Source organism: Citrus clementina, unplaced genomic scaffold (assembly GCF_000493195.1).
Source record: "Citrus clementina cultivar Clemenules unplaced genomic scaffold, Citrus_clementina_v1.0 scaffold_2, whole genome shotgun sequence".
Lineage (NCBI taxonomy): Eukaryota > Viridiplantae > Streptophyta > Magnoliopsida > Sapindales > Rutaceae > Citrus > Citrus x clementina.
Genome location: NW_006262688.1, coordinates 31,782,112 through 31,796,558, shown reverse-complemented (window position 1 = coordinate 31,796,558; position 14,447 = coordinate 31,782,112). Strand labels below are relative to the sequence as shown.

Below are 14,447 nucleotides of genomic sequence, written 5' to 3'. Positions count from 1 at the left end.
CCATTTAATACCCTAAAATTATATAACGAGGGGGGGGGGGCGTGGGATAAAAATATATAAGCTAAAATTTAGCCAATCACTGTTCACAGGATAATAAATAATTTATTTTTTAATTTATGGACTGATATTCTTATTATAATTGTTGATGGTATTCTTGTTGTGTTTATGATGATATTATTTAGTACAATATAAGTTTAGAAACTATAACATGTTAAATAAAAAAAATAAGTGAAGATTTTGCATTTTTTTAATAAATTCACCAATAATTATTGATTTAAGTTAGATAATATTCCATGTCATTTTAAAATAAATCTAAGATAATTTTGATAAAATAATATATAAGACATATTATTAGTTACTAACCAATCTCATGGCATACCTAACACAAAATATGATTATTTATTATCTAATTCAATGTTGCACCAAACACAACATAATATTATATGTAATCCAGTATTATCTAATCCAATTCAATCTTATCTAATCTAATCTAAGCTGGCATACCAACGAGCCCTCGTAGTATCAAGATAATTAATATGCGTAGTAGTCGTTTTGATGCCTTTTAAGTCAATGTTCATTTAATACAATGAAACAATTTCAGATTTGAAAATCTTTACTTGCACTTTTAGTTGGTATGCAACTGATTGCCTGGAATAAGTGTGGTCCCTTTTCGATGAACATAGCTTGTGTTAGCTAGAAAGTTCCCCAGACGGATGACAGAATATGGTTCAAGTTTCCAACTTCCAACAGTAATTTACATTACATGTTTTTGTAATTCCTTTGTTTTAGCCTACACCGGGCGGATGAATTTGAAAGGAATCAATCAATGCAGCTTTTGTACCTGTAATTATTATTTGGAGAATAGGTGCATCTCGGATTAATTTTGATCATAAATTTGGAATTGTCGTGTGTTACTTGGTGTCTGGCTAAAAGAAATCAAATCAAATGAATCAGCAAGCAGCGGTCGAAGTCAGTTGTATTAGTTTTAAGGTAAGTGAAGTCCTTTCATATATTCCATGTGAAAGGAAGAAAGATGGAAGCTGAAAAAAAGGGAAACAAAGCTCTGGCAAGTGTAACAAACTGCGAAAGATTCAAAAGAAGAATGACAGCTACAGAATGCAGGAGAATTAATATATTTGCAACTTGCATCGATCGTATAATGACTCAGTCGTCATAGAAGACGACATTCTGCTGGTACCATAAATTCTTTCTTTCTTTTATTTCTTGGAAAATGCACGTCTCTCATTCTCATACTCCTGGTCCTGGAATGGGAGGGTTATACACTTATGTCGATTTTCCAGGGGACTCTGATGGATATTCTCTGCTATCAATTTCTTGATCGTACTGTATCACCTTGCCTTCAGTTTGATAATTCTGAATGACTGATTGACATGAGGCGGCAACGCATTAACACCATGTACCCCAATTTTGTTTTTAATACTTTTTAAATCATTAATTGCTTGCTCAATTGAAGGAAGAGGATACCACGTCCAAGCTTGAAGAATGGGCCGCATGTGGTCTGCGTGGCACGACTGCATTCACGTGTTAGGGCATCAACGAAAAGTTGCAGGAGAGATTATCTGTGAATTCAATTCACATTCGTATTTGGACCCATCAAACAGTTCAGGGCAAGTCAGCTGTTGCTTTTATTAGTCATGACTCATGATCATTGTTTCTACGAAGTAGGGTAGGCGACATTTGATAGTCGTAATAAACAAGTTGGTACTTGGTAGTTGTTATTTTCATAACTAATTCTCTTAAAGCAAAAAGTGCCTACGCCTCGGCTTTTCGCCTTTCTGTTAATTTCAGTGTTCACACAAGCCTCGGGAGGTGAGGCCATTAAAAAATTACTATGCCTTCGGCAAAAACTTTTTCTCTGAGAAGCTCCTACGGCATGGCTCAATAACAAATGTTGTGTTGCGTACGAATTATTTTTAAGGGTATTTATGTATTTCTCTTTCCATCGTATTAAAATGATACTACAAGCATTTTTCCAATGACAGAAAGAGGGCCCATGGGCCTTCTTGTAAGGCAGAATCGGAAGAATCCACTCAACTTTCAAGTCTTCAACAAACAAATTTCAATAATTAGATTTAAAAATATTCCAAATTAAATTTGAAGTAAAAAAAAAAATCCAAAAATTTAAAAGAATAAACGGACTAAACTATTGTCACTAGCTAGGATCAGCATTCAGCAATAATTTAGAAATGTGAAATCTAAATTTTAGAATAAGTTATATGTATGTATGTATATCGAATATTGATTAGTAATAACCTGTACAAAATTAGATAATGAAATTGATTAAAAATTGTTAATCAAAAGATCTCTTCTTCATAAAATATATTAAGAGATCAAAATTCTCTATTCCATGTTCATCGAGTTAACAATTACATGTGTTGCTGCTACACAAAATTATAATCAGTTTTTGTTAAATGATTAAACGTACACGGGTTGAAGCCGCCTGCTCTCAACGATTTTATCAAGGGCATGGAAATTTGGTTGTGATCCAACAGGCACGGGCACGTCTTCGGCTTCTCTTTTAGGCTTAACCCATCTGCCATGAGCATTGCGAACAAGCCCTTTGTTCTCCATTTGATACCAGCAATGCGGGATTCTCAATTCATCAACCAACATATCGCACGCCTTGTTCACCAATGCAACGTCTCTACGGGCATCCTCTCGGAAACTTGAACTTTGACACACAAATCCATCAACAAGATGTAGGTATGTTTCTTGGCTGTGAAATCCTAACAAGTTGAACCCATGTTTGAGGTAAGGTGACGACCGAACATCGAGCCGCAGTTCGGCTCCTACGTGAGTGTAAACCCAGTCTAATGTGCCTGTAATTTCATCAAATTTCTGTAAACCTTCGTTGAACACAACCCCTGGCATTTTTGGGACCAAGTCCTGTTTCACTACCACTCTCAATGTTTTTACACCCATCTGATGAAGCTGGTCGCGGAAAGCAATGTTGCCAACTCTCGGTGCCCCGAAGGAAATTACACTAATGGGTAGTCCTGGAATGGTGGTTGCAGCTTCGTAGGCGTTGAGCAGAGCCAATGCGCCGCCCAGGCTGTGCCCGGTGATCGTGAGGCTCACTTCTTCACCCTTTTCTTTATATAATTTTACAAGTCTTGTCACTTCTTTCATGACTTGCTCCGAAGCACTAGACTTGCTGTACCTAGTGTGCTCACTCTTTGAAGTGTAAATACTGTGGAACCCATGTTCAACTTTAGCATCATCACCGGGCCCAATTGGCTCCAATTTTCTTTGGAAGTCCTCGTACCACTCTGACGGCGCCACCGTTCCCCGCCACGCCACGACGATATCTCTCCGCCCAATCCTGCGGGTTTCCTCCTCATCGCTTATGGCCACAAAACCCATCCAGTTGGAATCTCTGCTCCAAGTGTCACCCAAATGTACTGTCCTGTTTAGCCACTGCGGCATGTCTATGTGTGACATGGCGTAAATGTACTTGCACACCTTGTAGCCATGCTTGCCGTCAAGGCCTAGCTTCTCAAAAATCTTGTTCGAATTAAACCTGCAGCTCCCGCAGTACTCGGAGAATGGATCAAAATCGAAAGCATCGTACGTGGCTTGTGCAAACTCGCCGTACTTGAGAATCTCTCGACGGAGGCAAGGGTGAAGCGGGTCTAAAAGACTGTCCCAATCCGTGCAACCGTGGATTTCCCGCCATTTATCGGATATCATTTGTTTCGGAGACATTGTTGGAGTTGAATGCTTCTCATCGTCACCAAAAGAGTCCCAACTGGAGTAATGTTTCATGACCTCTCTTCTTTGAGGTGGTTCTACATGGAGATGAAGGAGATTTGAGAGTGATTCAGCCAGACGGGCTGCTCGTTTTGATGCCTTGGTGCCATTGATCGGATGATCAACAACAGGAGCTTCTTGATGGGCACGGGCCACGAGTTTATTCCGGTTCACGCCGGTGTGTGGTATGGCCGGAAGATGGTTGTGAATCATTGTTGACATAGCCATGATTTATGGATAGAAATTGAAAATCAATTTGAATATGATATGCCAAAGCAGATCAAGCTGATTAAGTTAGCGACTAATAAGCTTGAAATGCTTGGAAATGTTGGTAGATTTGAGATTTGTTAGTATATATAAAGAAAATGTGGTTCCAATTAAATAATGCGTAACGCGGGGTCAATGACTTGGAAATTTTTGTGGCAGGAAAAAACATTTTGCACGCGCCCCTGCTTATTGAATAAATTAATCACTAACGTACGACTTCACTGAGAATGAGGTCATCGTTGATAATGTTAAATGGAATATATTTTATATATATAAACCGGTTAGTGTTTCAAGAAAATAACAAAAACTGCCACATGCTTATAATGTTTATTGAAAAGTATATTAATAGAACTTGAAAAATGAGATGTGCTAAGTTTTATGCTTCGTTTATGAAGTATTTTGTTTAATTTTTTTTTAAAGGATTTTTGCAGTTTGCAGAATGTATTCGAAGAAGCTCGTTTTCTCTTCGTATTAGAGTTGGTTGATTCGATCTCATTTTTCACTTCTAAAGCTTCGAGCATCGATGTTGCACCAACCAAAAACATTCCATCACCCAAATTAGCAGTGATGAACCTAGGACTTTAATCAGCTTGTATTAGTTTATAAATTTATGAATACTTGGTACCTGTAGAGAAGTTAAAAAAAAAACACATATATTGTGAATATGTAGCATTAGAGCTCTTAATGGAATACATATACTTAATAAACTAACGACAACGGTGCAACAAATAAACTTATAGTATAAATTATATTATAAAAAATCATTTATGAAATTCTTTTTTTATTATACTGATAGAGAAGGTGATATATTTAAATAATTTGATGTACTGAAAATAAATAGAAAAAAATGACTGTGAAAAAAATAAATTATAAATTTATAAAAATATTGCTAATTATTACTATATGCCTTTTTTGTATTTTTTTTCTTTCAATTAGACTGAATAATAACCGTTTTCATAATTAATTAAATCAATAATAATATTTTAACCCCGAACGATTTTAATCTTATGTTTCTTTCATTTATTTTAAGGGTCTTGCTAAGTTATATTTCATATAACTTACTATCCGTGTAAAATTCAAGGGGACTCCGCTTGAAATTACAACTTTTTTTTTTTGCATGTTACAAGACATTGTAAGTTATATGAGATGGAACTAAGCATTTAGCAAACCCTTTATTTTAAACATATTTTCTCAAATTAAAAACCCTTTCAGTTTCATGTCCCCGCTAAGCAATTTGGTTGGGTCCGTCGCTGCATACAGTAGTGTAGATGCCGAGTGGCATTAGAGTAATTTATCGAAGAAGAAAGGTTTTATATATATATATTCGAAAATTGGAAGTGTCAACTGTCAACTGTCAAAAATAAAGCGCTTGCTCATAGAGACGTGGACGACTGAGAAGTCGACGGTAGACAAAGGAAACTATTGACTTTCAACACGTACAGGTCGGTTGGTAGACAGGTCGAGCTTTGTCTCTCCAGGAAAATGGTGTTTTCTACGCAAACAAATAAAGTAAAGAATTTCGATTTTCACACATTCATACTTGCTAAAATAACGTCATGGTCAATGGTGAATATCGTACTTCGTGGGCAGGAATTACTTTTTGTGCTCAATTAAAAAATTATTTAATGTCAACAACATATACCCAGGAGGAGTAAAAGGGCGAATTGGTGGATAAGATAGCACAGTCAGTCAAAAATTACAAAATAAAAAAGAAAAAAGAAAAAGAAAGATAATCATAACACATGCAGCTGAGCCCACTCAAAACACATGGGAAAGGAAACGTATACGAAGATCAATTTAGCATTAGAGACTTTTTCCCTCTTCTTTCCCAAGTCAGTAATCATCACCCCAAGTTTTTTCGTTTTTTTTTTTAATTACATGAGACTAATATTCAGATTACAACTCATATTATATGAGATTTACAAATTAATACTTACAATTAGACAATTATTAGGTCTAATTTATATTAATTTTTATATGTCATTGCCCAGATTTTATTCTCTCTAATATTCAATGGGTGTCTACTTCACTCACATTTCGAAAGAGAAAAGACTACCTTCACTTAATGATTAAGGAAGAAAATAAACTCCTACATGTATCGCGGGGGCTCGAACCGCTGCACTCACAGTTGTGAGTGCCAGTGGCGGACCTACGCATCCAGACAAAATCGTTTATACCCCTTAATGTTTCATCAATTTGTAAAATAATAGAGTTTTAATTTTATTTTCATATATGTCCCTAACTCAATTATCCTTATATTTTCATCAATTTAGTATAACAATAGAGTTTTTATTTAATATTCAAATATGTCCCTAACCCAATTACCCTTATGTTTTCATCAATTTTATATAACAATAGAGTTTTTATTTTGTTTACAAATATGTCCCTTATTCACTTATATTATTTGCAATTGAAATTAGTGACTTATTCTATAAAATGATTAAATCATATATTTATTGAATAGATTGAAAACATTAGGGAGCTAAAATTTTATTACTGCTTTAATTTATTTTAAAAAACTTCTAATTGAAAAAAATATATCAATGTAATATAACATCGTCACTAGTAGTAAAAGTACTTACAGAAACATGTAGTAACAATTATCAATATTTTTATAAAATTTTTATGTGAATTTTCAGATTTTATTTATTAGTTATATTAACTAAGATGACAAGTTAGAAAATAAAATTTGAGTATTTTAAGGAGGTTTTGATAGAATAATCATCAATATCTAGTTCTTTAAAGAGAGATAGAGCGTTGACAAAGAAACAACTACACCCAAATACATTTTTACTGAATTGAGTTTAGTTTATTATTGAAACTTTTGACTAATAATACCTTTACAATTTGAAAGGATGAATAAATTTTATGTTTAATTTATTAAGTTTGGTAATTTAGTACTTCACTTCAAATATAAAAGTTTTACTTGCAATTTTTAATTGATTGTAATTACATGTATTGATCTATTTTAATTTAAAATTCTTAATTGATTTTTTAATCCTTATATAATTATATATTATTATAGGCTGCAATGTCAGATTCTATCATTGAAAAGTAGTGTTTTCATATTCGAGTTGTCTTTTTTTTTTTTACTTTTTTTAATTATTTTTGTTTATAGTCCATATTTAGAGAGATAAGATTTTTAGTGTTCTTTCTTATTTAATGTACTTATTTATATATATAATTTTTTATGTTTGCTTTAAAATAAAAATTTTAATTTAGCCAGGGGTAATATTAAGTTCTGGATCCGCCCCTGGTGAGTGCAAGGTCCTGACCACTGGGCTAAGGCCCAGTTGGTTCCAAGTTTTTTAATTTTGATTATTCCAATTAACTAATCTTATCAACTGAGCTATGTTTGTCGTCTTAGTGGAAAAGCCTTTATCTTTGATGGTTTGGCTTTTTAACAGGTTTGGTGCATAATGAGATTTTACAGGAACAAAAAAGAATAATTATATAAAATTATCATTCACTATATGAATGTTGGATTTTTATTTTTTTCAGCTGATTAAATATAATCCGATTGATGATAAATAAAAATTATAATAAAAAAATAAATCCTGAGAATCTTAAAAAATTCAGATAAATTCAAATCATAAGATGATTCATGTCCATAAAAGTTACATCACATAACCATTATTCGAGAATTTTTTTTTTTAAACGATAAGTTTTGAACCACACGCTTTTGCTTTGGTTTAATTAATCTTAAGATGGTAGCTAACATCATAACTAAAGACTTGATACAAGATTCAACCAGTCAACATGAATTGGCGGCTATGTTTAAAACACAAGTGCACGGCCTCCAGAGCCTAACGCTAGACTTTTTCCGCTTTACAAAGCCCAAGAATAAGTTCACAAAATCAAGCCCAATTTGTTGGTTAAAAGCCCAAGTACAGTTGGATTTCGATCCTTGATACCTGTCATAAGTTGGGGCATCAGCCAATACCAATTTGCAAAAGCCCAAAGGGTAAGTGAAGCACTGTTTGTTCTCCATTGCCGTTTGCATTTACACAACACATTATCGCTGTTTTTAAAGATTGATTCCCCTAAGCAATTTTCTTTCGTTTTGACGTATAGCCTATAGTCTACCCATTCACCTAAATAAAATAAGAAATATTATGTTAACTATTAGACCAAATTATGAACGGCTCAAAACCCATAAAAATTATAGGTCACAATAAATATATTTTACATGAAATAACTTAAGTCCATTCTCTATAAAAATGACTTAAATATTTCGAATTATAAATAAAGTGTCTAAATACAAGATATGATAAAACGTTAAAAGCGTGATTCATCAAAGAAAGACATAGGTCCATTTTTTACAAAAAAACAACCTAAGTCTTTTCTTACAAAAAATGACATGGGTTTACTTTTTACAAAAAAACTTAGGTTCATTTCTTATAAAGAACAATTTAGGAACTTAGAAAATATTTTTAAATAAAAACACCCAAAGGACGATGTTTGATAAATTGCCAATTTAGATCTATTCTTTATAAAGAATGACCTAAGCACTTGAAAAATATTTCTAAGTAAAACACCCAAAGAGTGAGTCTTCGATAAATCACTAAAGGCGTGATTCTTCAAAGAATGACCTAAGTTCACTTTTTTATTAAAAAAAAAAACTACATTCATTCCTTACAAAAAATGACCTAATCACTCAGAAAATATTTATAAGAAAATACCCAAATGATAAGTTTTCAACAAAGTGCTAAAGAAATGATTTTTCAAAGAATGACCTAGGTCCACTTTTTACAAAAAAAAATGGCGTAGGTTCATTCCTTACAAAAAAATAACTTAAATATTTATAAAATATTTCTAAGTAAAACGCTTAAAGGGCAAAATTTCGCTAAAGCGCTAAAAGTATGATTCAATAAAAAAATGACCTAGGTTTATTTTTTACAAAGAAACACTTAGGTTTGTTTTTATAAATAACGACTTAGGTGCATTCCTCATAAAGAATGACCTAGACATTTGGAAAATATTTTTAAGTAAGAGCACACGGGTTAATAGTATTTTACAAAATGTGTCTATGGGCATATATACATTTTACGGAATGCACCTACAGACAAATTCATATTCTATGGAATGCGCCTACGTGCAAAGATATACATTATGCGAAATGTGCTTACGGGCCATCAAATATTCTACGGAATGAGCTTAAGGCTAACAAACGTTCTACGAAAAGTGCTTACGAGCAAAATATTGGAAAATCAACCCTCTTTTCAAGGAACCAACATAAATATTGAATTTAAGTTCAAATCCATTAAAGGGCAAGGGCCAAAAACATGACCAGTATCCAAAGAATACTTGTCATGAACAAGTATTGATATATTTGAATATGTGTCTCCATGCATGGGTTTTAGCTGACCCTTGTTACAAGAAAGTGCCACGTAACCTCTCTAATTGACATCTCACTATATAAAGGTCAAGACCCTCAATTTAAAGGTAGGAACAAAAAGAGTATAAAATGAGTATAAAAACTTAACACATCTCACTATATATTTTCGATCAACATAGGTCCATTCTTTACAAATAACAACCTAAGTCTTTTCTTACAAAAAAATGACCTAGGTTTATTTTTTACAAAAGACTTAGGTTCATTTCTTATAAAGAACAATTTAGGAACTTAGAAAATATTTTTAAATAAAAACACCCAAAGGACAATGTTTGATAAATTGCCAATTTAGATCCATTTTTTTTATAAAGAATTACTTAAGTACTTGAAAAATATTTCTAAGTAAAACACCCAATGAGCGAGTCTTCGATAAATCACCAAAGGTGTGATTCTTTAAAGAATGACCTAAGTTCACTCCTATATTCATTCCTTACAAAGAATGACCTAGTCACTTAGAAAATATTTCTAAGAAAATACCCAAATGACAAGTTTTCATATTTTCTAAGAAAATACCCAAATGACAAGTTTTCAACAAAGTGTCAAAGACGTGATTAAGCACTTGAAAAATATTTATAAATAACACATCCAATGAGCGAGGCTTCAACAAATCACCAAAGGCGTGATTCTTTAAAGAATGACTTAAGTTCACTTCTATATTAATTCCTTACAAAGAATGACCTAGTCACTTAGAAAACATTTCTAAGAAAATACTCAAATGACAAGTTTTTAACAAATTGCCAAAGACGTGATTCTTCAAAGAATGACCTAGGTCCATTTTTTACAAAGAATGACCTAGGTCCATTTTTTACAAAGAATGACCTAGATCTACTTTTTACAAAGAATGACCTAGGTTCATTCCTTATAAAGAATGTCAACATGGGTTCCTTAGCATTTACAAATCAAAAGATAAGAGCACGAGATATAACAAGTCAAGTGCGTCAGAGCAGGTCATGCAAGAATTGGACAGGCTGGTGAATTTTTTCAGAGGTAGAGGGGAAATGGTTAGCTTAACTCTCACCGGCCATAGCTTGGGAGGCGCATTGGCTCTACTCAATGCATATGAAGCTGAAATTTCGTTTTCTGATGTTTTTATAAATGTCATTTCTTTTGGGGCACCAAGAGTTGGCAACTTAGCTTTCAAGGAGAAGCTCAATGAGCTAGGTGTCAAGACACTTCGTGTAGTTAACAAACAAGATATAGTCCCAAAACTGCCTGGAATTCTCTTCAACAAGATTCTTCACAAGTTTAACCCGATTATGCAAAGGTTGAATTGTGTTTACAGGCATGTAGGGACACAACTGAAGCTTGACAAGTGCAGGTCACCATATTTGAAGGATGATACAGATTTTTCAGGGCGTCATAATTTGGAACTTTATCTTGGGAAAAACTGTGATACAACTGTAGTACTGTACTACAATTACACCCAGCCGTTGGATCTCAATGGATCCCATCCATCCAAGTGGATCCAACGGTTGGATGTACCTGTAGCACGGTACCATAGTTGCACCGTAGCCGGATCCCTTTATCTTCATCTTTTAGATGGATTCTTAAGCAGAAAAGCAAAGTTTCGACGGAATGCAAGAAGAGGTCTTGCTTTGGTGAATAAAAGTAGTGATATGCTGATAGAAGAGCTGAAGATCCCAGAATTTTGGTACCAACTGCCTTATAAAGGGCTTGTTTTGAACAAGTGTGGCAGATGGGTGAAACCTGGAAGAGAACCTGAAGACATTCCTTCTCCATTTAGCTCTGAATTGTCCAGTCATTTTGCTACTTCGATGAGTACCTGAAAGTAGAGGCCCCTTTTTCAGTGAAAAAGGTTATGAGGTTTGAACTCAGTTACACTTTTTCCACCCGAAAAAAAAGATGATGTGTTACATAATTTGTTGGACATAAACTCAGTTCAACTTAAGTTCTTCATTGCATGACAATCTAAAATTACAAATGCTGACCATTCAAGCAGGTAGCAAGAAACCCTGAATAAAGACCCAGAAACACATTATGTTACACAAAAACCCCTACACGAATCAACAAAGAATCTAAGTTTCAAACAAGTTCAACTAAAAGACTAAATACCACAAAGATCTAATGAAACTACCCACATGTACATCAAACAACAAATGATCCTGACCGGGAAGCTTGAGATAAAGCATCTTCAAACTGATCGTCATCGACCTTCTCAGAGTTCAAGCTTAGTGGGATGTAGGATCTGAAGATATGCTCCATGCTAGGGGCTTCCTTCAATTCACGTGAAGCCACTTCAAGAGCCGTGTCAGAGAAAGATTTATAGAATCTCTTTTGACAAATATAGACAAAGATCAAGGACAAGATAGGAAGTGGAATTAGGAATCCAACATAAACGAATTTCTTCGACCCAAAGTAACCAAGCATAGTAATTTGGTACAGTAGCAGGGCAGCGACAAGGCGGAGAAACATGTGTGGCCACATTCTTCCATAGCTCTCATATGCTGGAACATAAACTTTAAGTGCCTGTTGTCAAGAATTAAACTCATAAACAAGACATCATCATGGGTGCAAAAGCCTCTTACACTTCCAATGGTATCGTCAAAATAAATAGGAAAATGGACATCACCTGATTCCTAAGGACAAGCCATCCAAGGGCAAAGTATACAACACCAAATGGGATGATCAAAGGAGCTATGCAAGAGTAGCAGAAGACAATTGTGACAATAAGCATATCACTGGGAACTCTAGTTCCATAGCCAAGATCTCCAGGAAACCAAGCTTCTTTTTGTTCAGCTTCAGTCTTGCAAAGATACTTCCTCTTTAGATGATATATAATCAGAGGAACTATTCGAGATAACTCAAGTCCATAGCCAACAAAGAACCTGAGACCCATGAAATTTGGGGATGTGATAACTCTTGGTATATAAAGTTCAGGAAAAGCATAATTCTGATAATGAGAAATGAAAGCACGTGCAAGAAATAAAACATCCTATATAAAAATGATATGGGAAGCAGATAATTCAAAATAACTGAGAAAGAGAGAGAGAGATCAGAAGAACATACATTCAAATCTTAAGAAAGGATATGGAGAAAACAGTTCAATTAAAAAGAGGCAACAAGAAGCAAAGAAAGGCAAAATAAAATGATTATATAAAGTTTAACTCTTACTGCAGAGCCACATATGTCAGGAAGAAAGTTGCATTTCCAGGTAGGCTATTTGCTAGTACGTCAACAATTGAGTTTGGATCCTTCTCAATGGACTTGAATGTCTTGAACAATGTTCCACCCACTGTGACTCCAATAAAAACATTCAACACAGTGAAATAGAAATATTTCCCTGAGGCAGCTCTTACTGCGTGGCTCACTGCAGGAATCCCCTCAGTCTTGGATAGAAACAGAAGAAGCTTCGGTAACAATGCCAAAAACACTATGAGTGCAATTTGGGGAAGATAAGCTTCCAACACTGTCTTAAGAGCAGTAATATTTATAACTGGCTTTAAAAATGGAAGAATTTTCTTCAGATTATCCAGGGTTGTTAATGCAGAGATAAGCCCAATTGGAATCATGTAAAACATAATGGTCAGAGCCACGATAACATAAACCACATACTGTCGTATTTGCCTCTGAAAGAACTTGATATTAAGGTTATTCCAAATTAGTTCACGGGATTCAGGTGCATCTGAGACGGTCCATGTGTCAACCAATTGTGCATGAAGACTCTGAGCTGCAGAAGCTGCAGCTACCCTACTGGTGAAGAAGACGAGAGCTGCACCTAGCTGCTTCTCTTTGAGAGTTATCTTTTGTTCTGCTTCCAATTTTGGAATTATTTCCTTGATCTTTTCATTGTAGTATTCTATGGCATCTACTCTTTTACCAAGAAGCCCAAGGAAGCCAGTTTTGATGGTCGGTCTTGTTCCCTCTGGCTTGCCTGCGCTTTTTGATTCTGCATATACTGCCTCTGCACGTGCAAGCTTCTTCTTGTACCCTTCCAACTCTTCATAAATTTTATTAGCCTATGTTAATCAGAAATGGGAGTTAACATCAACAAATATTGTATAGGGAGACAATCGCCTGAACAATTGATATCCAAATATCATTGAAGAAGATAATTAAGTTTATAAAGAAAGTGATATTAAAACTCTTAGCATACTTAAGATTTGAATGCAAATTATCAATCAATAATCCAAATGCTAAGAGAAACAGTCAGAAAGAAGTTGATATCCAAATATGCAATGGACAGATATGATTTTTTAAAAAAAAGAAAAAAAAAAGCATGATTGAAGTATATTTGTTGAACCCAATAATAATAATAATAATGTGCAATCCAAAAACAGAAGGGTGGAATATGACAAGCAGCAGGCAATTAATACATACCTCTTTGTTATTAGTGACCACCATCGATCTGTAGAATGTATCAGGATATATAGCTTTAAAATATGAATCAACCTGTTCTTTTCTGGATTGACCTTTAGGAAGATCAGGCAAGTCTCTTACAAGAACAGCAAATTGCTGAGGCCTCACTTCAGGGGACATTAGGGCATCAGCCCTCAGCTCAGAAACATGTTTGTATCCCCTCCACAACAAGAAATAGGTAACAAAAGAAACCCAGTAGGTAGCTACAAGGAATGCCCACAACCTCGAACTCTTTGCCTGCACAGAGAGAAACAAACAAATCCATAATCTTACAACTTAGGAGACTCCATGTTAAGATGGAATGCTAATATCCTTCTTGGTTCAAACTTGACTATAATTGCATAGGAATAAGCTTTGATAACTCATGACAAGTCAACAAGAGAAGAAAACTAATTCCTTCAATGTTCATGATGGGTTGTGTAACTTACTGTGATATTTCCCATAGACAACTTGTCAAGGTCATTAAAAGTCCCTATGCTTGTGGTATTTTTGCCTGCTGCCTGGATACTATCATCAGTTGCAGCAACTGGCAGAAGAGCCGGAAGCAGAATAATGCCAGACAAGGCGAATATTCCCAAAACTGATATACCAATTACGAAAATAAAAATGCTGATCTTCACCAAAAATCATATATCTT

The 14,447-nt window shown here is 34.5% G+C and overlaps 3 protein-coding genes across 3 annotated transcripts in view; 1 reads left to right on the top strand and 2 right to left on the bottom strand.

The window, feature by feature from the left end:
- Window positions 1-2,301: 2,301 nt before the first annotated feature.
- LOC18052310 (phospholipase A1-Igamma1, chloroplastic) lies at window positions 2,302-4,119 on the bottom strand. Its single transcript, XM_006448915.2, has one exon. It carries the CDS (start codon window positions 3,997-3,999, stop codon window positions 2,437-2,439), a length of 1,563 nt encoding a protein of 520 aa, XP_006448978.1. The 5' UTR covers window positions 4,000-4,119; the 3' UTR covers window positions 2,302-2,436.
- A 5,668-nt stretch (window positions 4,120-9,787) lies between these two features.
- On the top strand, window positions 9,788-11,484 carry LOC18052309 (phospholipase A1-Igamma2, chloroplastic). The gene is made up of 2 exons (XM_024190966.1): window positions 9,788-9,816; window positions 10,284-11,484. The coding sequence occupies exons 1-2, from the start codon at window positions 9,788-9,790 to the stop codon at window positions 11,218-11,220; spliced, it is 966 nt and encodes a 321-aa protein (XP_024046734.1). The 3' UTR covers window positions 11,221-11,484.
- The window catches only part of LOC18052308 (CSC1-like protein ERD4), a 4,232-nt gene continuing 1,113 nt past the window's right edge, over window positions 11,329-14,447 (bottom strand). The window contains exons 2-6 of the mRNA XM_006448913.2: window positions 14,239-14,390; window positions 13,772-14,047; window positions 12,566-13,410; window positions 12,024-12,279; window positions 11,329-11,920 (exon numbers count right to left, since the gene is read on the bottom strand). Coding sequence (XP_006448976.2) covers window positions 11,540-11,920; window positions 12,024-12,279; window positions 12,566-13,410; window positions 13,772-14,047; window positions 14,239-14,390 — 1,910 coding nt within the window. The 3' untranslated portion in view covers window positions 11,329-11,539. The remainder of the gene's footprint in view (window positions 11,921-12,023; window positions 12,280-12,565; window positions 13,411-13,771; window positions 14,048-14,238; window positions 14,391-14,447) is intronic.

Coding starts and splice junctions, on each gene's coding strand:
- LOC18052310 (XM_006448915.2), bottom strand. CDS start 3,999: ATGGCTATGTCAACAATGATTCACAACCATCTTCCGGCCATACCACAC.
- LOC18052309 (XM_024190966.1), top strand. CDS start 9,788: ATGAGCGAGTCTTCGATAAATCACCAAAG. Junction 9,817..10,283: donor TCTTCGATAAATCACCAAAG/GTGTGATTCTTT, acceptor AGAATGACCTAG/GTTCATTCCTTATAAAGAAT.